The sequence below is a fragment of the Malus domestica genome, chromosome 03 (assembly GCF_042453785.1).
Source record: "Malus domestica chromosome 03, GDT2T_hap1".
NCBI classification, from domain to species: Eukaryota; Viridiplantae; Streptophyta; class Magnoliopsida; order Rosales; family Rosaceae; genus Malus; species Malus domestica.
In genome coordinates, this window is record NC_091663.1 from 512,205 (window position 1) to 539,977 (window position 27,773).

At 37.7% G+C, this 27,773-nt stretch overlaps 3 protein-coding genes across 8 annotated transcripts; 1 reads left to right on the forward strand and 2 right to left on the reverse strand.

Annotated features, from left to right (window-relative positions):
- Positions 1-3,687: 3,687 nt before the first annotated feature.
- Positions 3,688-9,387, forward strand: LOC103415048 (probable CoA ligase CCL12). 4 transcript variants are annotated; one of them, XR_011579080.1, is made up of 15 exons: positions 3,688-4,148; positions 4,575-4,704; positions 4,787-5,049; positions 5,260-5,461; positions 5,750-5,790; positions 5,953-6,081; positions 6,215-6,288; positions 6,387-6,607; positions 6,738-6,832; positions 6,912-7,128; positions 7,347-7,472; positions 7,623-7,721; positions 7,858-8,064; positions 8,227-8,428; positions 8,966-9,387. XR_011579080.1 is itself a non-coding variant. In XM_008353414.4 (14 exons), exons 1-14 carry the CDS (start codon positions 3,880-3,882, stop codon positions 8,338-8,340), a joined length of 2,187 nt encoding a protein of 728 aa, XP_008351636.3. In that variant the 5' UTR covers positions 3,741-3,879; the 3' UTR covers positions 8,341-8,518. The 4 variants fall into 4 exon arrangements, 1 of the variants encoding a protein (XP_008351636.3); XR_011579081.1 differs by having other exon boundaries at positions 3,748-4,148; positions 8,892-9,171; XR_011579082.1 differs by lacking the exon at positions 8,966-9,387 and adding an exon at positions 8,818-8,941 and having other exon boundaries at positions 3,748-4,148.
- A 467-nt stretch (positions 9,388-9,854) lies between these two features.
- LOC103415491 (feruloyl CoA ortho-hydroxylase F6H1-3-like) lies at positions 9,855-27,292 on the reverse strand. 3 transcript variants are annotated; one of them, XM_017330984.3, is made up of 2 exons: positions 26,678-27,286; positions 9,855-10,119 (listed from the first exon to the last, which is right to left on the reverse strand). In XM_017330984.3, the coding sequence occupies exons 1-2, from the start codon at positions 27,168-27,170 to the stop codon at positions 10,085-10,087; spliced, it is 528 nt and encodes a 175-aa protein (XP_017186473.3). In that variant the 5' UTR covers positions 27,171-27,286; the 3' UTR covers positions 9,855-10,084. The 3 variants fall into 3 exon arrangements, with proteins under 3 accessions (XP_017186473.3, XP_028955099.2, XP_070674788.1); XM_029099266.2 differs by lacking the exon at positions 9,855-10,119 and adding an exon at positions 11,083-11,263 and having other exon boundaries at positions 26,678-27,291; XM_070818687.1 differs by lacking the exon at positions 9,855-10,119 and adding an exon at positions 25,918-26,074 and having other exon boundaries at positions 26,678-27,292.
- On the reverse strand, positions 23,916-25,450 carry LOC139194354 (uncharacterized). Its single transcript, XM_070818686.1, has 2 exons — positions 24,403-25,450; positions 23,916-24,076 (listed from the first exon to the last, which is right to left on the reverse strand). The coding sequence occupies exons 1-2, from the start codon at positions 25,313-25,315 to the stop codon at positions 24,048-24,050; spliced, it is 942 nt and encodes a 313-aa protein (XP_070674787.1). The 5' UTR covers positions 25,316-25,450; the 3' UTR covers positions 23,916-24,047.
- Positions 27,293-27,773: the final 481 nt, after the last annotated feature.

A 27,773-nucleotide genomic window follows, 5' to 3' on the forward strand; every position in this document is an offset into this window, starting at 1 on the left:
GATTACTTTTCGATACCTTATCAGTTTGGTAGTTTCCGAAAAACTGGATATGCAGCTGATGGACGTAGTAACCGCGTATCTCTATGGGGATCTCGATACGGAAATTTATATGAAAGTTCCCGAAGGACTTACATTGACTGGTTCAAATATTTCCAAACCCCGGAACACGCTCTCAATTCGGCTGAGGCGTTCACTATACGGTTTGAAACAATCCGGAAGAATGTGGTATAACCGTTTAAGTGAGTATTTGACTAGTCAGGGATATGTGAATAACGAACTATGCCCTTGTGTGTTCATTAAGAAGTCACATTCCGGATTTGCGATTGTTGCAGTATATGTCGATGACATGAATCTCATCGGAACTCCTGAAGAGCTCGCGAGAACTGCTTCGCACCTGAAGTCGGAATTTGAGATGAAAGATCTAGGTAAGACTCGATACTGTCTCGGCCTCGAGATAGAGCATTGTTCGGATGGAATCCTAGTACATCAATCGAACTACACCCAGAAGGTGTTGCGCCGTTTTAATGAGGATAAAGCGAAGTCTTCGAGTACTCCTATGGTCGTTCGTACGCTAGATGCAAAGCGAGATCCCTTCCGTCCGAAGGAGGATGATGAAGAGATTTTGGAGCCTGAAGTTCCTTATCTAAGTGCGATAGGCGCTTTATTGTACTTAGCTCAATGCACTAGACCCGACATCTCCTTTGCTGTTAATCTTTTGGCAAAATACAGCAATGCACCAACACGCAGACATTGGACTGGCGTGAAAGACATCTTCCGTTACCTTAAGGGTACTACGGATTTGGGCTTATTCTATCCCTACGAATCCTCGAGTGATGCCGCACCCTATGCTCCTCGGGTTGATTCTTGCCTTGTTGGTTATGCCGACGCTGGATACTTATCTGATCCGCACAAGGCGCGTTCTCAAACGGGTTATGTCTTTACCGTTGGAGGCACCGCAATATCTTGGAGGTCAACTAAACAGACCTTAGTTGCCACTTGGTCTAACCATGCTGAAATTCTCGCCTTACATGAAGCAACTCGGGAATGCTTTTGGTTGAGAGCAGTAGTGGGCCATATTCGAAGCTCCTGTGATCTTCATCCCGCCGTTAATGCCCCGACGACGATTTTTGAAGACAACACAGCTTGCATCGAACAGCTCAAGAAGGGTTACATCAAAGGAGACAACACCAAGCATATTGCGCCGAAGTTCTTCTTTACACATCAACAACAAGAGCATCAGAAGATTGAAGTCACGCAAATCCGATCACAAGACAATCTGGCCGACCTCTTCACCAAATCACTACCGAAGGCGACGTTTCAGAAGCTTGTTCATGGAATTGGTATGCGTAAACTTTCTGAGCTGTAACTTTGCTATTTCTCTTTGGAATTATGTCAAACTCAGGGGGAGTATCTTCTAGATACTTGCTTGATCTTAATGTACTCTTTTTCCCTACGATTAGGAGCATTTTTCCCACTGGGTTTTTGCTACCTAACTAGGTTTTAACGAGGCACCCACCTTGGGCTGGTCATATCCCTGATGACGTCCTGTAGACGTTTCTTTTGACTTTGCATTTCTCACGCATTTTTCCTTAGACTATGGATTTTGTCCCTACTTGGGTTTTTGCCATAGCCTTAGGGTTTTTAGTGAGACTTACTACTTATGCAAGTTCCTACCTTATTGAGAATAAGCGTTGTTCCTTGGAATCAATGCCGACGAGTCGACTTCCTCAACTTCTGCATGATGCTGAATCTACCTTGAGTATTTACCCACTCAAGGGGGAGTGTTGTAAACATTCCTAGTTTAAGTATGATTGTGTAAATCCTAGATAAGATTTGATTCTAGTTATCCTTTCCTATTACAACTTGTATTACTTGGAGAAGAAGGAATATCTTCTCTCCCTTTACTACTATAAATAAAGGCACAATGTAGGAGGGATAACAACACACACATTCCCCTACAATTCTACAAACACACATCTCTCTCCTCTCTCTCTCTGTAGCCGGCCCTAGTCCCTCTGTCAGATAAAATAGACCACAACATAATACTAATTTTATGATTTTGTGCATTAAATATACAAGTTAATTTATCTACCAACACAACAATAAAACAATAAACCTAAAATAGCTTCGGCTATTGCATATATACTCCAATCCCTAATGCACAAAACAAAGCTATATGTTTCGTGCAATTTTTACCTACAAAATAGTCTAATTTGCCTATTCCACCAAACCCAAATTTAAAGGGTCTAATTTAATTCCAAAATAGTCTAATTTACCTACATGATTCATGTGCATTAGATCACAAGTTTATTTAATTAACTACAAGTACAAACCCACAACATTCAAACATTATCTAATATCACTCAATTTTTTTTGGAATAGGTAAATTAATTTAAATGTAGGTAAATTAGTATAAATATTTTATATCAGTAGGTAAATTAATTCATATGTAGTTTATTACATGATTTAAATAATATTATTTTTTTGTACGACATATGTGACATCCCACATCGCTCAGGGTAGTGGATCCTGTAAGCCTTATATGTATATTCTCATCTCTACTTAGTAGGAGGCCTTTTGGGAGCTTACTGGCTTCGAGTTCCATCGGAACTCTGAAATTAAGCGAGTTCGCATGAGAGCAATCCCAAGATGGGTGACCCACTGAGAATTTCTCGTGTGAGTTCTTAGAAACAAAACCGTGAGGGCGTGGTCGGGGCCCAAAGCAGACAATATCGTGCTACGGCGGAGTCGTGCCCGGGATGTGGTGGGGGCCTGGGCTGGATGTGACAATTTGGTATCAGAGCCAATTCCTGGGCGGAAGTGTGCCGACAAATACGTCGGGCCCCTAAGGGGAGTTGGATTGTGACATCCTACATCGCCGAGAGGAGTGGATCCTATAAGCCTTATATGTATATTCCCACCTCTACCTAGTACGAGGTCTTTTGGGAGTCGGGCCCCTAAGGGGGGGTGGATTGTGACATCCTACATCGCCGAGGGGAGTGGATCATGTAAGCCTTATATGTATATTCCCACCTCTACCTAGTACGAGGTCTTTTGGGAGCTCACTGACTTCGGGTTCCATCGGAACTCCAAAGTTAAGCAAGTTCGCACGAGAGCAATTCCAGGAGCAAGTTCGCACGAGAGCAATTTCAGGATTGGTGATCCACTGAGAAGTTCTTGTGTGAGTTCCCAGAAACAAAACCATGAGGACGTGGTCGGGGTCCAAAGCGGACAATATCGTGCTATGACGGAGTTGAGCCCGGGATGTGACAACATATGTCTATTATTTTATTTTTCAATATTGGTAAATCTTTTATATATGTTACTAATAATTAGGATGGGTAATAGTATGTTCAATAATTATTTGTTCATTATAATTAAGGTGAGTAACAATATTTATTGATTTGATTTGAAGATTGTAGCACAAGTTGTATATATTTTGTAATAATAGGTCAATTACTTTTCTATGTGGCAATGTTTTTCAAATTTTGGTTTTGTTTCGATGTTTAGAATTAGATGAGTTTTTATCTAAGAAAAAAAAGTTGGAAGGGTCTATATCTAAAGAACTCATAATATAATCAATTTTTTTTAAGGAGATTAATTTAATCAAATTAATAAAGAAAACTCATGCCCAATTCAAGAAGTCATCAACTACTAATTTAAGTAGATTTTCTTTTAGTTGTTACCATAGTCCGAAGCTAGTGACGACCATATGATCAGCACGTGGTTCCTCTGTCTTCACATCTCTCACCTACTCCTTACATTAGGCAGACCACCACACCCATAACTTTCAAAGTTTGAACACAAATCGTCCTTAAAACACATGCAAAAACCTGCAAAACCAGAGAGAGAGAGAGAGAGAGAGAGAGAGAGAGAGAGATGGTGAAGAACATAAGTGAGGTGGGAGTGGAGAACTTTGTTCAGGCAGGGCTAGACGTTGAAGAGGCCAAGGATTTCGATAGAGTCCTCAAAAATACAATCTCCCGCACGAACACAACGGACCCAAAAGAGATATGGCGGCAGATAGTGGCTGAGAGATTGCTGAAACCATCACACCCTCATGAGCTGCACCAGTTGATCTACTACTCAGTCTATGCCAATTGGGATGCCTCCACCAAAGGCCCTCCTCTCTACTGGTTCCCTTCTCTGTAATTCACTTTTCTCCATTCTCCCACCCACTTTTCTTTTGCCTTTTCTTTCTCTGTCTCACTTTTTCTCTTGTCGTAAGATTTTGTTCTTTTTAACTTGGCATGTGAGGAATGAAATCTGAAATCTATAAAATTAAAGAGATTGTTATTCGTATTCTAAAAATCTCATTTTGCACCTTAAATATAATTAAAAAGAAAAATATATTGTGTAGAATGAGATTTTTAAAACATATTAATATCGAGCATATAAGAGGTCACTTTTGATTAATTCAAATATTTGATGCTTCTCTCTCTATATATATATATATATATCATGAATGTGTGGATCTTGGAGAAATAATTCTGCAGACATGGAATGTCTTCTTGCTTCTACTTTTTAATTTTGTTTCTAAATCCTAACCGAACCCTGTTCTTCTCTATTTTCAGATACCAGTCGCGACAAACAAACTTGGGGCGATTGATGGAAAAGCACGGTTCAGAGCTTTTAGGAACATCATATAAGGATCCCATAACCAGTTATACACTCTTCCAGGAATTCTCTGTTCGGAATCCCGAGGTAACTACTCATTCGTATCCTTGAGTTTTGGCAGGCTTGATGCATGTTTTTTATTGAACGAGCTGTGCTGTTATTGTTCTAGGCTTACTGGTCACTTGTTCTAAAAGAGCTCTCGGTTTCATTTCGTAAAGTCCCAAAGTGTATTTTGGATAGGACTGACAAATCAAAACGCAGTGGATCCTGGCTTCCACATTCAGTTTTCAATATTGCTGAATGTTGTTTGCTACCCACCAGCCACCCAAGAAAAGAGGATGATAGTTTGGCTGTTGTATGGAGGGATGAAGGTTGCGACGATGATTCTTTTGTTAATCATATGACATTAAAGGAACTTCGGGAACAAGTAATGTATGCTCCTATTTGATTTCCTTAGCACAGTGGCATATGCTTCAGATCAGTGCAATTTCTGCTTTGACAATTGTTTAAGCCTTTTGATTTCATCCTTTCTCAACTTTTCCATCGTTCTGCTTGTAATGTTGCCGGAGCTTTATTCCCTTTGTATACACAATGTCTTTAGTTTTCCTCCTTTTTTGATGTTGTCTACGGCATAATTGACAGGTTGGTGGCTAATGCACTGGATGCAACCTTTTCAAAGGGTGATGCAATTGCTATCGACATGCCAATGAATGTCAATGCGGTTATCATATATTTAGCAATTGTACTAGCAGGATTCGTTGTTGTATCAATAGCAGACAGTTTTGCTACAAATGAAATTGCAACTCGTCTACGCGTGTCTAAAGCAAGGGGTGTCTTTACCCAGGTGAGTTTCCGTGACTGGTAGCTAAATGCACTGGATCGCGCTGATTATTCTCTGCTATGAATTCTCATGGCAGCAAGTTTCAATAACATATCTGCTTGATTAAATTTTGAATAATCCACTTATTTGACTTAAGAGCCTTGAAAGTGCTGAAAATTCAGGATACAGGATTTCATATTAAGAGTGTGTTTTCAAACTATAATTTTCAATTCTCTCTGGATTTCATATTTTGCAGTGTGTTTTTTTGGCTCTTTTTCTAGCAAATGATTTCTACTTTCACTTTGTATTCAGGATTTCATACTAAGGGGAGGCCGGAAGTTTCCTCTCTACAGGTAGATACTGCTTCCTTATAAATAATGCTATCTCTCTGCTCTTTCAGAGATTGAAATGTCAAAGTGTTAATTATACATATAAATGCTAGTTTAACTGTTACATCTGTGAATGTTGCATGTTGCATGTTCATGTTCATGGATATGATTTTTCTTTCCTTGCAGTCGAGTTGCAGAGGCCGCTCCACATTTAGCTATTGTGCTTCCAGCAATTGGGAGCAATGTAGGCATTCAGTTAAGAGAACAGGATCTATCCTGGCATGCTTTTCTTTCTCGTGTCAATCACCTTCCAAGGTAATTAGTATACCAGCGATATTGATCTGGCCAATTAGACGTTGTTATGCAATGAGAGACTTATCTTGTTTCTCAATCAATGTAGTTTCAAACCAATTTGTATATCCATGTAACGCTATTCTCTTCTTTGCAGAAAGAACTACTACTCTCCAGTCTATCAGCCAGTCGACTCTGTGACTAATATTCTATTTTCATCTGGAACCACAGGTAAAGAAATTGCTTTTAAATTTTTTTTTTATGGTTACCTCTACTTTGCAACACATTTTCATCTTTTGATCTTCAGTTTATATTTTGGTGTTTATCAGGAGATCCGAAAGCTATTCCATGGACACAACTTTCACCAATTAGATGTGCTGCTGATTCATGGGCTCACAATGATAATCAAGTTGGGGATGTCTTCTGCTGGCCAACAAATTTGGGATGGGTTATGGGTCCAATCTTACTCTACTCGTGCTTTCTAACTGGTTCAACTCTTGCTCTGTATCATGGGTCTCCTCTCAGTCATGGCTTTGGAAAATTTGTTCAGGTGAAACCTATATACTTTTTTTCAAAGTTCATATAAAAAGTGCAAGAACTTCATGTATTATAACTAGTAACTACCTACGAGTACCATGCTATCGAATGCCTTCTTACTTTCGTCTATTGTATCTGTTTAGGATGCCAGAGTAACTATATTGGGCACAGTTCCTAGCTTAGTAAAGGCTTGGAAGAGTACACACTGTATGAAAGGCCTAGACTGGACAAAGATAAGGTAATCTTTTTATTTAAACTTCAGAACGATTTATGAACATGAGACTCAGAATATGGACTTAAAACATCGGTTTGTACAGATCATTTTGTTCCACTGGTGAAGCGTCTAGCGTTGATGATGACCTTTGGCTCGCTTCCCGTGCTAACTATGGACCCATTATTGAATGTTGTGGGGGCACAGAGCTTGCTTCATCCTACATCATGGGAAGTCGGCTGCAGCCACAAGCTTTTGGAGCATTTAGCACAAAGTCGATGACAACAGGCTTTGTCATCTTTGATGGACATGGAATTCCTTATGTAAGCACATGACTAGCTGCTTTCTAATTGTGGTTCAATTCCTTTAACCTACCTGTCACTCGTTTACATCATGCTAGTCCCGGGGATATGTTTTTCTTGAATGATGGGTGACAGGCGGGAAAAAAATAATAAGAACAAACATCAAGGAACAAAGTCAACTCATTTATATTATTAGACTATATTGTATGTCAATATCTTTGATCTCCTTGATCATACAGCCAGAGGAGCAAGCTTGTGTTGGGGAAGTGGGTTTGTTCCCGCAATTAATGGGAGCGACTGACAGGCTGCTAAATGCTGATCATGAAAAAGTCTACTTCAAGGGAATGCCAATGTATAATGGAACGGTAAGATCAGAACTGCATTTCTTACAACACTTGAACGTCTTCATATGCTTAAATGTGAACTTATCGAATCTTTTGAATTTATGTTTGGTACTGCAATTGATCTGTGATGAAAGTAAGAATCTTTTGTATTACTTGACATATGATCGGCAGCAACTTAGGAGACACGGAGACATACTTAAAAGAACTGTTGGAGGCTATTTGATTGTTCAAGGCAGGTCTGATGATACCATGAATCTCGGTGGCATCAAGGTAAAGAATTCACCTGCACCCTTTATTTGATGAGCAAGTGCAAGCTTTGTTGCCTGATCATCTGTTTACATTTAAACTGATATGCTCGGACTTGTTTTCGAAACATTAAATGCCTTCGATCTTTCTTGAATTTCAGACAAGTTCTGTTGAAATCGAGCGCGTCTGTGACCGGGCTGATGAAAGCATCTTGGAGACAGCTGCAGTCAGTGTTGCACCCAAGAGTGGTGGTCCTGAACAGTTGATTATATTTGTCGTATTAAAGAAGGGATACGACTCCGAACCAGACGAGCTAAAGAAGAAATTCTCAAAAGCAATTCAAAGCAACCTTAACCCTTTGTTTAAGGTTTGACTTCTAATAATTTTCAAAACAAAAACATTTCCCGTGACAGTTCGCCTGTGTTTCTTTGTTGCTGCTTCAGAAACCAAGGCATGTTCACGGCATTTTTAGCTGTTTTTTTTCCTCTGAAGGTTCTGAAGTTTTCAAACATTTTAATGGACTGGACAGGTGAGCTTGGTCAAGATTGTACCAGAATTTCCTCGAACAGCCTCCAACAAGTTACTAAGAAGAGTTTTGAGGGACCAAGTTAAGCATGAGCTCTCTGTTCGGAGCAGAATGTAGCAGCGCCAAGCAGACTCGACTGTCAGCCAACAGAGCCCACTGCCTTTTGTATGGGTGAATAGGACAAGTTTTCTGCTAGCAATACATTGTAAGTTTCAGTTTGCTGAAATAAGTGAAGAACGCAATTGATGCTATTATAAAGAGGATGTTTCTGTTTAATAATAGTCACTTGGCAACATTCTAAATTGTTGATTACAAAAAAATTATAAATCGGGGGTCTCACGTTTAAAGGTCTTTTAGAGGTGATTTCAGAGAGCATTCTTGGTCAGTCATTCCATGTAGTGGCTTATGGTTTCAAGTTTAGTGTCTTTAATTTTGTTTATTTGGTGGTACATATCTCATTTGCTATTGAGCTTGGCTTTAATGGTCGTTATTCATCACATTTTTTACTACATGCGAACATTTTCGTGCGTAGTGCATGATGTTTATATTTTGGCAAACTCAATCGTTCTCTTCCCATCATGGGGCTTCGCAAAGAAATGCTTGACATAATCAGAATACAGAACTTGCTTATACACTGGTTTCTCCCCACTCACAAGCACTTCCGGCAGCGGAGAGATGATTTCCGAAGGCCTTGGTGTGACAAATATGGGAACTGAAACCCTGTTGTTGCTTGCATTGGCAGACACTCGATGCTCACTGCTCTTATTGCTGGCATTGGGAACTGAAACCATATTGTTGCTTGCATTGGCCGAATTGGATATGGTATGAAGTCGAATGCTCAGGCGAATGTTCGTTCAAATACTTAGTCCTCCTCAACTGGCAACTCAAAGAAGCGATAGTTCCCTCCGCATTCTCAAGCACTTGAATGGGCACCCCGTGATTTACCAACTGAAAGAACCCCTACTTTTCTGCTGCCTTGCAAATAGAATCTGCCACTTTCCGGTCCTCCCAGTTCGACATGTGAATGCAAATAGAATCTGCCACTTTCATTTTGTGGGGATCTTAGGAATTTTTACTTCTTAGTCATTCATGGTGTATCGTACGGTCAGAAATCATTTGACTTTTTTTAATTTAAAATTAAACACAAATAGTATCAAACGAAAATTGATTGGACGAAGTACAATAAACGGTTAGAATGTGATGATCTCTAAGATTTCTACTAAGTGAATCCGGAGAGCATCCTGTTCCATTTTATAGCCAATTTTCGCAATGCATACAAATTCTTCTATCGGGGGTAGGTGATGTAACACGCAATATTAATACATATCTAATCATGCACTGACATACGTACATTGAGAATGAGTTTGATGTATTTGAAATTGTACATATATATACACGAAGTAGATTTTAAACATATTAAATATTAAGTTTTAAACAATAGTAGAGTTCACATGGTAACAAAGAGTTGGGAAAGACAGGTTAACATATTAAATATTAAGTTTTAAACAATAGTAGAGTTCACATGGTAACAAAGAGTTGGGAAAGACAGGTTAAGAAAGGTAGCTAGCATCCTTCTTACAATGAAATATTACTTATGCAGTGTTGTAAATATACTTTTAGCATATATGTGATTGTGTAAATTATTAGTAGATTATATTTAGGATACTATAAGATCATTTCACTTTAGGATTGTATTACTTGCAAAACAGAAAATCATACTTGATTTACTATAAATATAAATAAAGTCACAAGATCAGGGAATAAAATACAGAATTCCTCAAGCCTAGTCTTCATATTCTCTCTTCGCCGTCCGTCTCTCCCTTCTCTAAAATAGGCCACAAAATCCGTCTCTCCCCCTCCTCTAAAATAGGCCACAACACCAGCATGTTCTTGACACTGCATTAAAAAAAATTGTCCATCTTCAATAAGAAGATTATTACGTTTCAATCATTATTATGAATAAAATTTTACTTTTTTAAATTCATATACTATTATTAATTTCAATTTATTTTTATGTCAAATGAAATACACGCTTTGAAGATGGAAGAAATTGGAGGAGGAATTCCTACAAACTCATTCACAATATTTATCATCACAATCAAAGTTCTTTTAAAACATAGTCGAAATTTTTTCAACCTAATTGCATGAACATTCAATATAATGCATAACTGCGGCCTGAAGCCGCAACGTGTAAACCAAGCCGACGGCCAAAACCCAGCAGAGATCCATACGAACCGTTTCGTCCCTCGATCTCTCCGTTTACCTCATTGCCTTCGTGCGATATCCTGTGGAGATCTATGATCTCTGACCACACAGACGACCTGCAGTCGTGCAGTCGTCCCAGGTGACACGCTCGTCTTCTTCTCTCGCCACCATGCTTAGGCATAGTTTGTAAGTTTAAACTTTCTGAGGTTATAATTGTCATAGACTCCTTGTGAACAGTTGGATTTGCAACATTTTCTTTGTGTGCCTTTAGTGTGAAAGGAGAAAGATACAATATAAACAATAAAAGAAGGATATTTCATATTCGTCAAGCTGGCACAAAGAAGAAGAAGAAAATCAGATCACATACTCAGTTCAATTTAGAATTGGATATGATGAGTTGTAGTAGGATAAGAATGCATACATTTAAGAGATTTAATCACCTCTCTTACTACATGAGAACATTTTCGTGCGTAGTGCATAATCTTCATATTTTGGCAAACTCAATCGTTGTCTTTCCATTATGGGGCTTCGCAAAGAAATGCTTGACATAATCAGAAAAGAGAACTGACTTATACACTGGTTTCTCGCCACTTTCAAGCACCTCCGGCAGCGGAGAGATCATCTCAGATGGCCTTGGGAAGACAAATATGGGAATCGAAACCCTGTTCTTACTTGAACTGACGGCTACTAGATGCTCAACGCTCTTGTATCGCCCATTGCTTATTATTTGCAGTGCATCACCAATGTTGATCACTAAGGACCCCTTCACAGGTGGAACATGAATCCAACCGCTATCATTGTCATTCCTTCGCACGTAAAGGCCACCAATATCGTCCTGAAGGAGGATTGTAAGCGTTGAGATATCAGAGTGACGGCTGTAGAATATCTGATGTATATTTCATGTATAAAACAGTTACAAGTTCATACATAAATAGAAGAAGAAACGGGAAAGAGAGAGGAGAACAAAAGGTAGGGGACAATGGCAGCTAAGCAAGTATAATGATGACCTCCACTCTCTCTAACTTAAGCCATTAACAAGCTTTACAGCCACTAACAAGCTTTATAATGATGAGGGAATAACAACCAGTTAATACTAGCACTAAGACTAGCTGAATGCAAGTTGAGCTGTTATCCATCAAGGCTAGATAAAAGCTTGCATTATTCTTCCACCATTTAACCCTACTTCTGTATTAGGGTTAAAGACTGATACTTCAATACTCCCCCTCAAGCTGGATCGAGAGATTTTCTGGATCCAAGCTTGAAGAGAAGACGATCAAGTTGTGCAGAAGGAAGAGGCTTGGTGAACACATCGGCAAGTTGATCACTGGAGTGAACAAATACAGTTTGTAACAGCTTGGACTGGACTTGGTTGCAGACGAAATGACAGTCAACCTCGATATGCTTTGTGCGTTCATGGAAGACGGGGTTGGCAGCAATATGCATCGCTGCTTGATTGTCACAGTGAAAGAGAATTGGCTTGGATGAGATGATTTCAAGATCACGTAGCAAACTCTTTAGCCAAATTAGTTCGCATGCAGTAAATGCCATTGCACGGTACTCAGCTTCTGCGCTTGACCGAGCTACAACGGATTGCTTTTTGCTCTTCCACGTGACGAGATTACCACCAACAAGACTGCAGTAACCAGTTGTGGACTTGCGATCAAGGACATTGCCTGCCCAATCAAAGTCTGTGTATCCTTCAATGGTGAAGTGTCCGTTGTTTTGCATGAAAATCCCGGTAGACATTGAGCTTTTCAAGTACTGAAGGATCATTTTAACTAGTTGCAGATGATGAGACGAGGGATAATGCATGAACTGGCTGACAAAGCTAACAACATAAGCAATGTCAGGTCGGGTTATAGTCAAATAGATAAGTTTTCCTACCAACCTTTGATACTCCGATGCATTTTCAAGCTGGATGCCTGAGGTTTCATCCTTGAAATTTGTTGGTAGTGGTGTTTTGGCAGGCTTGCAATGCATCATATTGGCTTCTTCTAAAAGATTGAGAACGTACTTTTGTTGATTTAGAAACAGACCAGTTGGAGATTGATCCATTTCAATTCCAAGAAAGTATCGGAGTCTGCCAAGATCTTTGATTGAGAAGGTTGAATGTAAGGTGGCTTTGAGAGCAGTTATTTCTTCTGGATTATCTCCTGTGACAATAAGATCATCAACATAAACAAGTACCACCAATCTTCCATGCGTACCAATCCTAGTGAACATTGAAGAATTTGTATTGCTTCGTTTAAAACCGGATGACATAAGGACAGAGCTCAGTTTTGAGTACCAAGCCCTTGGAGATTGCTTGAGACCGTAAATGGCCTTGTGAAGCTTGCAGACTATTCCTTGTTCCTTTTCTCGTTCATGACCAGGTGGTAGGCGCATGTACACCTCTTCTTCTAACTCCCCATTAGGAAAGCGTTTTTTACATCCATTTGATGTAGAGACCAGTGTGAATTGATAGCCACCGAAAGAAGCACTCTAACTGTGTTCATCTTTGCCACTGGGGCAAAGGTTTCTTTGTAATCTACCCCGAAGGTTTGCGTGAAGCCCCTTGCAACTAACCTTGCCTTGTGCCGCTGTATGGTTCCATCTGAGTGAAATTTCGTCTTGTAAATCCATCTTGCCCCAACCATACGTTGATCTTTCGGCAGAGAAACAATGCTCCAAGTTTGATTTTCATCGAGTGCCTTCAGTTCTTCAAGCATGGCACGCCTCTATACAGGAGATTGGTTTGCCTCTTCAAATGATCGAGGCTCAGAGTTTCGAGATAACTCAGTAACAAAGGCCGCATGAGATGGGAAGACCTTGCTATGGTAAACCATTTGTCCAATAGGATATCTAGGCGTGTAGATTTCAAAATCATCAAGCCTGGCTAGAGGTTGTCTGTTTCGAGAAGGATTCCTTCGTGGAGGAGGAGGTTGTTCAAGTTGGGGCTCTCTACTTTCATGAAGGACTTCTTCATCATATGCTTCCATATTTTCAAGAGCTGGCTCTATCTCAACAGCTTCATTGTGCGGTGTTGATAGCCTTGGATCATCAGGGAAGAGATGAGTGGGAAACACTTCATATGAGAGCTCCCCCTGAGGTTCATCATCATGCTTCTGAAAGAAGGAGTGCGTCTCATCAAAACGTACATCCCTGGATACAAACACCTTTCTGGTCTTAGAATTATAGCATTTGTATCCCTTTTGGGAAGTTGAGTAGCCTACGAATGCACACTTGATAGCCCTTGGATCAAGTTTATCTCTGTGAATAGTTTGAATGTGCACATAGCATACACATCCAAACACATGGAGATGACTTTGTTGGAAATGTGCCCTAAAGCCAATCATGTGATGATACTTTACGGACATTTCACATGTTAAACTAATCTAGTTTTACATATAAAGGGCATACATTATTGTTTGAGCCGTCTCATATAAATGTTATATGCTTAAACGATAAAGTCCAAGGAATATGTGATTGGGAGAATGTAATCTAATGAAGTTAGATTCATGAGACCATTCTTTCGTAGACACATCCTAAACGTTCCTGATCATAGGATTGTCAATTGGGCGTTGACAGTCCGTTAAGATCAGTACGTACTATGTCTTCTCTCAGGGAGAGTGATTAGTCTCGAGTCATTGGTGTGTGTGACATCAAGACAAGTACGTAGGTGCTCAATAGAGAATGAGTTCACTGAACGTGATCAACGAAGAGTTCTTATATTCCATGTCACATGAGAACTCATGGTTGGGATAATGCAAAGTAGTCCTTTGACCTGAGGCATCACAGTTGTCTTGTGGTTAAGTCCTTGATCTTTGATTATGTCAAAGTCACCCCCTCGGGGTGTCCACGGCATCGTTGGGGTTAAGCCACTTAGCTATGGAGACAAGTGAATGCGCAACAAGGGATCTCTAACCTTCAAACAGTTGAGGGAGAATACTCTATGATATGATTTGGAATCTCTGGCCAGAGTATGAATGAGATTAGGGAATGCGTTCCAAATCACATTCAAGGAAATCATATAAGCACACGAATCACATTGGATAGTAGACATGAATAAATAAACTATCATACCAAACAATGTGGTCAAGAGTATTAGATTAGAGAAGGACCGTATTGCATTTGTAATCCCAAACTGAATAGGTTCTCTATCCTCTTCTGATTAGCTTGGGTAACCATGATATGCTGCTAGGTGTCACTCATGGTTTGTGGAAGCCCTAAACGTGTGTAATCACTAAAGGGAGAATTGAAAATAGTTTCAATTCACAATCGATGTAAAATGGTTTTAATCGCCCACTACCTCGCTAAAAGGAACCTAATGGATCGCACACCATAAAAGGTGGAGATTGAAGATTAAACGGAAATGAGTAAGAATGATTAAATGGTTTAATCATTTATTTATGGCAAGGATTAATTAATATGTTAATTAATCAAACGAATAAGTTCGTTAAAGACTTCGGGATAGTTTTGGACCTTAAGGCCCAATGAGCTTCGAACGTCAAGCCCATTAACTTAAGTTGTATGACAATTTAATGAATGAAGATTCATTAAAGCCCAAAAGCCCAAAATCCCCTAAATGGCAAGCCATAGTGTGATGAATTAGGGTTTTGGTTATTTAGGTCACTTAAAGAAGTGACTATATAAATGACTTTATAACTAAATATTCATGAAGTGATTAAGGGTTTATTTTGGGGGAAAATTGGTGAGAATTGTCTCTCCATTTTCTCTCTAAAGAGGCCAACACCTTGGAGGGTACATCTAGCAATCCTACTACTCCAAGGTCACTCATTTCTTCTACAATCTAACCTTGGTGAAGAGACTTAGAGGTTCTCAATTTTGGGAACTTAGAGAACCTATTCTTCCATCCAAATCCATGGATCTAAGAAGCAAGGAATGAAGGCCCTATCTCTTTGGGTGATTAGCCTTTGCTTATGCAAAGAGGAATCTACAAAGGTATTAATTTCAACTCACTTTGTTTTGAGTTGATTAATTGGTTCACCAATCTACTAGGCTTTGAATTTCATGGTAATGTTTTGTTTTTGAGTACATGCAAGCATGATTCCGCCTTTAATTGTTAATTGCATGCTATATGATGTTGCTCAAATGAACATGTTTTACAAAATAAATCCTTCAAGTGGTATCAGAGCCTAGGTCTAGTAGTTGGTGAATCCTTTTGGGTTTTGTAGTTCATAAGTTTATGATTTAAAAGTTGTAATTGTTACAAGCTTTATTCTTGCTTCTTTGAATATAAATTTTGTTTGAAAATTTGCCATCTCAAATGTTGTAGATGTAGTTCATATGAGGATGAATATTGGAGCTAAAATTTGGTGCCATGATTTTAGGGATTTTCGGCCAAATCCAAAGGGTGATTTTTTGGGTTCATGTTTGTCTTGTTAAAATGGTTTTAAGGTGACTTTTGGAACCCCTAAGTACCCTAGGATGTTAGCCTCATTTTGAATGATAAAAATTTGAGTTTTATTGCATGAAAACATTCATGGAGCTCTTATGGGTTTTCATGGATGTTCTTCATATGTTCTTGATGTTCTTGCCAAGAACACAAAGGTTTGTGTTTTGATTCAAAGTTTTGATTTATTTCATAAAGTTTATGATATATGTTTTTCAAATGATTTATCATGTATTTAAAGTGTTAAATATTTGTATAAATGATGATGGAAACATCAATCATCAAAACATATATTATTTTTTATGAAAGTATTTAAAGTGTTAAATATTTGTATAAATGATGAAAGAAATATCAATCATCAAAACATATATTATTTTTATGAAAGGTGAAAGCACTACTTGATTGTTTTTGACAAAACTAATAAATCAAAACACCCACCACTCCTTTTTATCCTAAAAACCGGCCACCCTAATAAAATAGGGTATTTTTGGGGCTTTTATGCAATTACATAAAGTTTTGATACTTTTGTGTATTTGTACTTTGACCCGAAAGTTTACGTTTTGACGTTAAGGCCTAAAAACTCTAAAGGACAAATTGTTTTGCTCCTTTAATGAAGTTTTGAATTTATTTAAATTTTGGGTTCTAGTTGTATTTACATGAAGTAGTGACTTTTGTGTTTTTACAAAGTGACCCCAAAAAGTTTATGTTTTCGCAATATGGCCCAAAAAGTTGTGGTTATTGCATGATGGCCCAAATAGGATGAGAACAAAATTGTTTTGTCTCTTTAAATGAGAATTGGATTTTCATTTTGTTTAGCTCCACTTAAATCAATTTTATGGATACAAAAACCAAATGAAAATGTTGCATTCAATTAATTAGTTAAAGCGTTAATTAATTAAAGGATGATTATGAACCTAAGCCTAATATAATTGAGCTATGTGAAAGGCGTTTCAAATTTGTTTGAACCATGGGAATGTGTAGATTAGATTTTGGTTGTAATTTGATTTGATCAAATGTTGTAAAAGGGCATAAGTCCTTCTTTACTTTAAGGTAATTTGTTTTATGCAAATGTTGTAATGAGCATAAGCTCATCCTTTACTTTGAAGTATTTCTTTCTTGCTTTATATGATATGCATGAAAATGAAGTAATTGGGTCCAACGCCCCTAAGACAACACGCCTTAATGTGATTAAACGCGTAACTAAAATCAATCTCCATCCCTAGACCGAGATTCAACACAAGGCTCGTGTTGAATCTAAACAAAGGTTCATAGTCATCCTAAGGCCCTAAGGCAACTATATAGTCCATCAAATGAATGCAAACCTTATGTTAGTAGTAACATATACTCTTGCTTTAAAAACCGTTTTAAAAGCATAGTGGGAGTATTATGTACAACTAAAACAATCATATGGACCAATAGTTGTAATAGGACCAAAATTGTTTTAATAGAGATTAAAATGTATATTGATATGTGATGAGACCTAAAACCCTCAACCAACCAAATATTAAGTTGATAAGCGAGAGATGTTTAGAATATCTCTTCGTGGCCTTCCACCGTGGTGGGATCCAATCGTTTATGACTTGTACACCGGCTTCACCCTATCATGGGGGAGTACACAGTGCATGCTTATACTCAGGAGGAATCCATATACATATGATGAGGTGAGTGTAGGCAACGAGGATAGCTATATATCGTATCATCGTGAGGCTATTCTTGAACCCCTTCACGCACTAAGCATGGTGGGAAGAACTTAACTAAGTGCAATGGAACCAATATCATATCATTGTGAGGTTACATTCTCTAGAGGCCAAATAAGATGGGTACTTGCATGAGTTGCAAATGAGTAAGTGTACTCTCTCATTATTATTGTTGCTAGCCATATATCGTATCATCGTGAGGTGGGCTTGGTAATAGTGAGTCTCCCATAACCTACTAGGAGTTTCATCCAAAGCTCTCGAATTCCAATGAGGGATATGGAATTTGCCAAAAATAGTGGGTGGTGCTATTTTGATTTAAAGACCCGAATCAAATGGCTTAAAATCAATCAATTTATATTCGTTATGTATTTGTTTACCAATATATTTGCAAACGCTATCCAACACTTGACAAATAAAAGCCGAACGTTTAGTTTACGGACTTGGTACTACAAAACCATAGATTGTCTTTAATGGCTTGTAAAAGTACCAAAGTAGTCTCATCCTCACAATCTTCCTATTGATAATGTATCATTAGAAGAATATGTTAGAAAAGGTCTATCATAAAGAGGACAACACTTTTAATGTCATAATTCTTCAATTACAAATTGTTGTATGAAGAAATAGGAGTTGCTTTGAACAACCCTTAGTCAATGCAAACACTTAGTGCTTGTTTCTTTGTTAAATGAACAAAGAACTTGAGAAGAAAGCACAAAGGCATGGACACTTTATGTGACATGATTCTTCACTTACAAATTGTTGTATGAAGAAATTGAGAGTTGCCTTGTACAACTCTTTAAAGTTTGTAATTATGTTTAGAACATAATGGTTGGTTGACAAAAATAGTCCATCAACATGGACTTATGATGATTTTGAATCATTGAGTGTTGAAGTGATAAACCACTTAACGAGACGGAAACTAGGCAAGGACTTCACCTTTGTTTCCCTATCCTAATCGTTCACTAAGTTTATTGTAAACTATGTAGTGAACAATAAACCACATGCTCTCCAAAATTGTTTGATGTGTATAACACAATTGAAAAAGGTTTCAAGAGAGATAGTGGGAGTTTAGGGACCATGACTAATGTAGTCAAAGGTGAAAGTCAAATAAAGAAGATAAATAACTCCAAGGGAACAAACTTTCTTTATGAAAGGATGGACATTGGAAAGGGTATTTGCAAGAAATGTCTTGCAAGTGTCAAGAACACACCTTTCGAAGGTGTTGAAAAATGTTCTTGAAAAGTTCAAAACAGTTGGTTCTTCTACTTGAATGCATGATTCCGTATTAGTAACTATGTTTTACAAATCGTTGTAAAAGTGTGACTAATAAGAAGTAGAAGATATATGAGAGAAGAAAAGGTGCTTCACATACGGAACGTGAATAAGATATAGATCTCTGCGAAAGCAGATAGTACTTACTTCCTCATATGAACTACCAAAGAAATTGGATTATAGTAATCTAATTGATTGTCTCTATAGTAGAGATAATATGGTAGTGTTAACTGTTTAGAAAATAATGATGCTTAAAACCCAAAAGGTTGCAAGGTAGTGACTAATCCCAACTAAAGTTGTGATACCTCTAAAAACATAAATTACGAGTTGGTCATAGATGGACGCTTTGGATCGTTAGATCTGGATCCAATACCTTCTTGTTAAAATTGTATGGAGGCGAAATGTTCGAATCTTTATTCTTTTGGAAAGAAGAAAGAATCACAAAGTTGTTGAGGTTAATTCACTTAGATGTTAGTGGCACTTGTCCACAAACATAATATTACTCATGTTGAATAACATTCACCGAAGATCACTCTCGGTTGGACTATAGTTTATTTTGAATAAACACAAGTCCGAATACTTTGTAAAATGTTTCAAAGAATTCAAGTAATGTAAGTTGATGAGTAAGACATCTAAAGTATTTACCTCCTTAGATTTGATCCAAGGAAAGGTAACACTTTAGATAAGTTTCCTTGAAAGATATCAAGGAAAATAGCATCATAAGATAATGTATTTCTCCATTAGGAGAAGAACGAACTTGAATAAAGATTTAGTTCGTTAAATGTTATCTATTACCAATATATAGGATATATACTTCTAAAACAATATGATTGTCAATGAGAAGATCTTCCAATATTTTCATGACTCCATAAGATGTAGTTGGAAAAGAAAGACAAATCTTAAGCATGTTAAAGATTTGGGGTTGTGTGCTAATAAGCAATATTTGTTTGATAACAATCTTGTAGGATATCCTTAAAATAACTTTTGGATATCGCTTCTATAAACCAACTAACAAATGTTGTTTTGTTGGGTAGTTCATTGTAATCCTACAATGTGATTTGCCTAAAAGAAAATGAACGAGAGATAGAACTCAAAGAATGTGTTCTTTGAGAGACAAGAAAGTAATCAACAAATATAACAATCTAGTCCCTATACCAAAAGCTCCAAGGTAGTCGAGAAGGATTTATAAACCGTCTCAGTTGAATGGTTTGAACTTTATGACTATGTCATAGAGTTGCACCTCTTAATTCGAAAGAAGTAAGAATGAAAATCCTTATACACTGAGTGCATATACGATATATACTCAAGGAAATGGTAAAGTACCATTTGACTCGAAATAATGAAACCTTCATAGCTAATTGGTAGCTTAAGGTGACTACAATCAAAGAAAATGGTTGACTTTGAAGAAACCATCTTTGAGATAGTCTTAGTTTCAATTAATTCGAAGATTGCTAGCTACAACTAAATGGTGATTCAATGTTTGGACATTATTAAGATAGTCTTGATAATATATGTCTAAAACTATGAATCACAAGACATGTAAGTTGTAGAGATCCATCCATCATGGATCTTAGCAAGCTAGTGGGAGCTATTTGCATCTTATGAGAAAAAGATCAAATCGTTTGATTGCTTATAAAGATGTAAATAAATCTTTTGTTTACTAGGTTTACAAAAGATTAGTGGGAGTTAATCATGTTCCTAAAATTTAAAATATATATGATATATTAATTTTGGAAATGAAATGAATTCTTCTTCGTTAAAGTTATGACTTTAAGCATTCTATAAACGATAGAATGTATATGGGAGATATAGTCTATATACATGGGAATGAAATCTATATTGATAGATTTTAGGATATAATTGGATTGTATCAATCCCTAATAATAGACAAGAGATGCTGGGAAGTTTCTCATATGATGATAAACTTCAATCAAATGGACAATTCTAGTAAGACTAAGAAGTTGTTGACTCCCAAAGAAATAATGCGTAAATAGAATCCTTTATGCGTAAGCAGAAAGGTGATTTATGTATTTCATATTGTATGAAAAACATTGATATGAGTTGTACCTAGAACGGTACAAGACGATATCAATACAAGCCCAGGATCAGAACCATGGCAACTGTCAAGTGAGTCCTTAAGTATTTAAGAAATACTAAAGGATAAATTCCTCAAAGATCGAGGAAGAATTAGAGTAACGTAATGGAAGCGTAAATGTATTAGATTATGAATCTAATCCATCATTGGATGTTTCTTCATTACGAATGAAGAAATAAACAGATATCTCTTTATTATGACTAAAGAGATATTTGGATGGAAACATTAAAGTAATGACTTTAGTGTGTTCCATTATGAATGCAAGATATATTGCCATATAGAAGTTTACAACAATGTTGTTTGGATGGGAAAGTTCATTTATGAACTCTCTATTCGGTTCCAACCAGAAAGTGTATGACACTAATGGGGCGATAGCTCAAGCCTGGGAATCAAGGGCTCATCAAGATCCGAACACAAATGAGAGACTGAACCACATGATTGAGAATCATGTATAATGGTGACGTCGATATTCTCAACGTTGCTTCTATGGATAACATATAGATATCCATTGTCTAGGCCTACTTTTCAGCCATTTATGAAATGACTACAGAAGAGGTATCATCACTGATGACCAATGCTGATTGGCTCTAGTGCAAGTGGGAGATTGTTGGAAATGTGCCCTAAAGCCAATCATGTGATGATACTTTACGGACATTTCACATGTTAAACTAATCTAGTTTTACATATAAAGGGCATACATTATTGTTTGAGCCGTCTCATATAAATGTTATATGCTTAAACGATAAAGTCCAAGGAATATGTGATTGGGAGAATGTAATCTAATGAAGTTAGATTCATGAGACCATTCTTTCGTAGACACATCCTAAACGTTCCTGATCATAGGATTGTCAATTGGTCGTTGACAGTCCGTTAAGATCAGTACGTACTATGTCTTCTCTCAGGGAGAGTGATTAGTCTCGAGTCATTGGTGTGTGTGACATCAAGACAAGTACGTAGGTGCTCAATAGAGAATGAGTTCACTGAACGTGATCAACGAAGAGTTCTTATATTCCATGTCACATGAGAACTCATGGTTGGGATAATGCAAAGTAGTCCTTTGACCTGAGGCATCACAGTTGTCTTGTGGTTAAGTCCTTGATCTTTGATTATGTCAAAGTCACCCCCTCGGGGTGTCCACGGCATCGTTGGGGTTAAGCCACTTAGCTATGGAGACAAGTGAATGCGCAACAAGGGATCTCTAACCTTCAAACAGTTGAGGGAGAATACTCTATGATATGATTTGGAATCTCTGGCCAGAGTATGAATGAGATTAGGGAATGCGTTCCAAATCACATTCAAGGAAATCATATAAGCACACGAATCACATTGGATAGTAGACATGAATAAATAAACTATCATACCAAACAATGTGGTCAAGAGTATTAGATTAGAGAAGGACCGTATTGCATTTGTAATCCCAAACTGAATAGGTTCTCTATCCTCTTCTGATTAGCTTGGGTAACCATGATATGCTGCTAGGTGTCACTCATGGTTTGTGGAAGCCCTAAACGTGTGTAATCACTAAAGGGAGAATTGAAAATAGTTTCAATTCACAATCGATGTAAAATGGTTTTAATCGCCCACTACCTCGCTAAAAGGAACCTAATGGATCGCACACCATAAAAGGTGGAGATTGAAGATTAAACGGAAATGAGTAAGAATGATTAAATGGTTTAATCATTTATTTATGGCAAGGATTAATTAATATGTTAATTAATCAAACGAATAAGTTCGTTAAAGACTTCGGTATAGTTTTGGACCTTAAGGCCCAATGGGCTTCGAACGTCAAGCCCATTAACTTAAGTTGTATGACAATTTAATGAATGAAGATTCATTAAAGCCCAAAAGCCCAAAATCCCCTAAATGGCAAGCCATAGTGTGATGAATTAGGGTTTTGGTTATTTAGGTCACTTAAAGAAGTGACTATATAAATGACTTTATAACTAAATATTCATGAAGTGATTAAGGGTTTATTTTGGGGGAAAATTGGTGAGAATTGTCTCTCCATTTTCTCTCTAAAGAGGCCAACACCTTGGAGGGTACATCTAGCAATCCTACTACTCCAAGGTCACTCATTTCTTCTACAATCTAACCTTGGTGAAGAGACTTAGAGGTTCTCAATTTTGGGAACTTAGAGAACCTATTCTTCCATCCAAATCCATGGATCTAAGAAGCAAGGAATGAAGGCCCTATCTCTTTGGGTGATTAGCCTTTGCTTATGCAAAGAGGAATCTACAAAGGTATTAATTTCAACTCACTTTGTTTTGAGTTGATTAATTGGTTCACCAATCTACTAGGCTTTGAATTTCATGGTAATGTTTTGTTTTTGAGTACATGCAAGCATGATTCCGCCTTTAATTGTTAATTGCATGCTATATGATGTTGCTCAAATGAACATGTTTTACAAAATAAATCCTTCAGACTTATGTCAATTTCTCTCCCCTTGAGAATTTGGTAAGGAGATTTAAACTTCAAGATTCTGCTAGGAAGGCGATTGATGATGTATGCAGCGGTTTGTATAGCTTGAGACCATAACTTCTTTGGACGATTTGCTTGTAACATTAGTGATCGTGTTTTCTCAAGCAAATCTCGGTTCTTTCTTTCTGAAATTCCATTTTGTTATGGCGTTCCTACACAACTTGTTTGTTGCAAAATTCCATGCTCACTTAAGTAAGTTGTCATGATTTTGGAAGTGTACTCAGACCCATTATCAGACCTTAAGATGCCAATATTAGAGTTAAAATGATTTTGAACTAAGTTATGAATTTTTTTGAAACACTGGAAAGCTTCGTGCTTGAATTTAAGTAAATACATAAAGGTAGTTCTAGAGAAATCATCAATGAAAGATATATAGAATCTGTAACCATCAAAAGACTCTAAGGTTGCAGGTCCCCAAATGTCGGAATGGACAATTTCAAAAGCTTTGGTAGCTCTAGAGAGAGAATGGGGAAAGGGTAACCTGGTAAACTTAGATTTGTGACAAACTTCACAATCTGGGACCACTTTACAGAAACTAGGAAAAAGAAAAGACATAACATGTGAAGAAGGGTGAGCTAATCTCATGTGCCACATCTGCTCCTTGTTTACTGTGTTTGAGTTTACGTAGAAACTCTTTGGAAAACTTGAAGAGAAGTTGACATAGTACAGTCCATTGAGGAAGAACCCTTTACCAATCGTTTCCTTCAAAACTTGATCCTGGAAAATCACACAGTGAGTGGAAAAAATTGCAAGACAATTGAGCAATTGTGTTATTCTTCCTACTGACAACGGTTTGAAAGGAAAAGAAGGGACATGCATGACAAGGGATTCTTTTTTACTTGAAAAGATTTTGAGTTTCCCTCTACCTACTATACGAACTTTAGTGCCATTAGCTACGGAGACAAAAGAAGGAGTGGAGAAGTTTTGAAAATCATTTAGTAAAGATGCATCGTTAGTCATGTGATCAGAAGCTCCTGAGTCGACTATCCAAAAATCACGACTACTACTAAGATCCAATGCAGTGGAAATAGTTGCAACAATACCTGGCACGTCATTTTGTGACACTGAGCTTGATTGTTCGAGGAAGCCAGCAAACTTGTCGAGCATGGCTGAGGGACATTCATGATTTGTTGTTCCTTGTTTCTGTTGCAAGAAGTTAGCAAATTCATTTATAAGAGTAATGGGACTAGAGGAAGAGTTTATCACATTATTGGAGACATTGTCGCAAACAAGGTTTCCTCTAGGAGTGTAGGCAGGCTTCATTTGGTTTCTTGGTGTTCTTCCATCATCGTTGAACTTGGGTTTAAGTTCTGGATGAAGAATCCAACACTTTTCTTTTATGTGTCCAACGCCTGGACGACCTATCTTCACACAGTAAGAACACTTTAAGTCTGGTCGTTTTCCCTTGTATGGTCTGGAGAAGATGAAGGCTCTCGCTTCTGATGGCCTAAGATCTGATTCTCCAACGACCACGTCTGCGTTCATGACCTTCTTTCTTACTTCTTCACGTTGAATAACATTGCAGACCATCTGGAAAGTGGGAAGTTCATGTGTCATCAAGAGATGACTTTTAAGGTCTTCATACTCTGGTTCAATGCTGGCAAGCAACTGGAACACCTTGTCTTCTTCAGCACGCTTTAAAAGAATGGTTGTGTCCGTGGTATGAGGTCTGTAGAGATCCAATTCATTCCATTTGGCCTTCAAGTTGCCAAGATGTTGAACAAAGGAGAGATTTCCCTGTTGTACTTCCGTAAGGTCTTTCTTCAGCTGGAAGACTCGCGCAATATTGTTTAGATCCCCATACATGTCTCGTACAGAATTCCAAAGGTGGTGAGATGACACTGAATAACTGAAAATCTTAGCCATCTTTGGTTCCATAGAGTTTAACAGCCAAGACATGATAAGTTGATCTTGGGACACCCATGCTGCATAATCTGGTGAAGTTGTTTCGGGCATGATGTCATCCTTTTGAATGAACGAGAGCTTTCCACGTCCTCCAAGAGTGAGAGAAATAGCTCGTGACTAGGGCAGATAGTTGAATTCGTTTAGGAGCACAGAGCTCAAACGTTGAATTGGGTTGGTATCCATGGTTTCGTTTTTTGAAATTTTCTCTGCTGGTGTTGCCATAATGGCTTAACTGGTTTGGGTTTGGTAGGATTTTGGAAGAACACAGAGGCAGGTCCAAGAGGGATCACTGCTCTGATACCATGTAGAATATCTGATGTATATTTCATGTATAAAACAGTTACAAGTTCATACATAAATAGAAGAAGAAACGGGAAAGAGAGAGGAGAACAAAAGGTAGGGGACAATGGCAGCTAAGCAAGTATAATGATGACCTCCACTCTCTCTAACTTAAACCATTAACAAGCTTTACAGCCACTAACAAGCTTTATAATGATGAGGGAATAACAACCAGCTAATACTAGCACTAAGACTAGCTGAATGCAAGTTGAGCTGTTATCCATCAAGGCTAGATAAAAGCTTGCATTATTCTTCCACCATTTAACCCTACTTCTGTATTAGGGTTAAAGACTGATACTTCTATAAGATTTGGGCAAATGGGGTAGTAGTTGAGCTGGATACGCTTGGCCCCCATTAAAAGATATTCTTTTGCTTTGTCTATTTCTTTCACATTTAGTCTTCTCATTAGCAACTCTACGAGTCGTTTTTGTAAGAATTTCAGACTTCTTCATATATTCAAGTACTTCATCCCTAAAACCATACATACATATATACATAGTCGTATAAATACTTTTATTCAGATTAATTCAGATTAATAAGTTAAAAAATCTAAAGAAGATATAATGACTTTTAAGATGATGGCGATGAGAAATGAATTTTTTATTACGTACTAATCTATCATTTGTGGTATGATGTCCATACTTGGTCGATACTTACTATTTTGTTGATATTTGACATGATTGACAAAATATATCAACCAAATTAATATCCATGATACACCATGTACCATAGATTTGGTGTCTACTAACTAGCCACTGTCCTACAAGTGATCATATTTGTTATGATTATTAGTCCTTTCTTATGAGCGGAATGATATGGAAAATGAACATGATATGAATGTACTTATCAGCAATCTTGTGTTTGAATGTGTATCATTTATTATTTTTATAGCTGTAGTCATGTCCTAATTTATGGAAATTTATTTTCTATAGTGTTCGTACTTGTAGCGTATCTCTACTAGTACTTGTGCAACATAGTTTATCATGCTGTATACCTGAATTTATAAAATGGATGTACATGATAGGGTGAGTTTTACTTCATGTACATGTTAGGGTGCATTAATTTACTTCTTACCTGCACACAGGAGGCCAAAACGCAGACGCCTCATCTTGTCCTCATAAGCATAGAGACCAAGGAAATCCTTCCACTCCAGAGCCTTCTCTGCTTGAGGATTAAAGCTCGTGCCATATTGGACATTTTTCGAAGGCGAATGCTCTTTCGAGTACTTACTCTTCTCCTCAGCTGGCAATACAAAGAAGCGATGAGTTGCTTCCTTCACATTCTCAAGCACTTCAACCGGCACCCCGTGATTCACTAGTAGAAAGAACCCCAACTTCTCTGCTGCACTGCAAATAGATTCTACCACTTTCGGGTCGTTCCAATTCGACATGTCAATGATAGGAATGGAGTCTTGGGACATTATCATAGTACTGATTCTTTCTTCAAGGGGTTGGATGTATTGGTTGGGGATGCTTTTGAGGCCCAATTCTGAGAGCCCCTTTACTCCATTGCCTTTGTTTATAACAAAGTCAGTGATATCTGAGAGGTCGGAGATGGTTTTGGCCATAGTTGTTAAGTCTTCTACAATCTGGGTACGGGAGAAGAGAGTACTTAGTTTACTATCTATATAGTAGAGTTTTGATCCAGTGACTAATACATATACTTGGATATTCTATATCTACCCTTCTACTCTGTATATTAACACCTAACCTACCATCAAATGCAATTAGAATGCTAGCTTGATCACGTGAGCTTTAGGTTGGGCACTAAATTACCTAATCCTAAGTGCTAGGTGTTGCTTTACCTTAGTGCTACGATAAGGTGCAGAAATATTTTTAAGTGTAATGTGATAGTATGACAATCACTTGTTAGAAAAAAAATTCGCATAATGCTCATGTAAATCAGTTATGTTTAGCCAACTAACTAGTGGCTCGCATACATAGGTAAGAGTCCGACTACGACAAATTAAGGCACATAAATAGATCTTCCTAGCTTGTGGGATAGGTCTATTAGTCACACAAACTTAGTGCATATAAATTACAATGGTAAGGGCGCTGACTGCGGTTTTTTAATAAACAAAAAAAATGTTGGAGGTCCCGAGTTTAATGCTCCGATCTGGTGAGTCTGTTTGACCCTGGTCACATGTAGGGTGTAATTCCTCTTAACCTCT

Coding starts and splice junctions, on each gene's coding strand:
- LOC103415048 (XM_008353414.4), top strand. CDS start 3,880: ATGGTGAAGAACATAAGTGAGGTGGGAGTGGAGAACTTTGTTCAGGCA. Junction 4,705..4,786: donor TCTCTGTTCGGAATCCCGAG/GTAACTACTCAT, acceptor TTATTGTTCTAG/GCTTACTGGTCACTTGTTCT. Junction 5,462..5,749: donor CAAGGGGTGTCTTTACCCAG/GTGAGTTTCCGT, acceptor CTTTGTATTCAG/GATTTCATACTAAGGGGAGG.
- LOC139194354 (XM_070818686.1), bottom strand. CDS start 25,315: ATGCCCGAAACAACTTCACCAGATTATGCAGCATGGGTGTCCCAAGAT. Junction 24,077..24,402: donor GTCACAAAATGACGTGCCAG/GTATTGTTGCAA, acceptor GTGATTTTCCAG/GATCAAGTTTTGAAGGAAAC.
- LOC103415491 (XM_017330984.3), bottom strand. CDS start 27,170: ATGGCCAAAACCATCTCCGACCTCTCAGATATCACTGACTTTGTTATA. Junction 10,120..26,677: donor TTTTGGCCTCCTGTGTGCAG/GTAAGAAGTAAA, acceptor TTTTTAATGCAG/TGTCAAGAACATGCTGGTGT.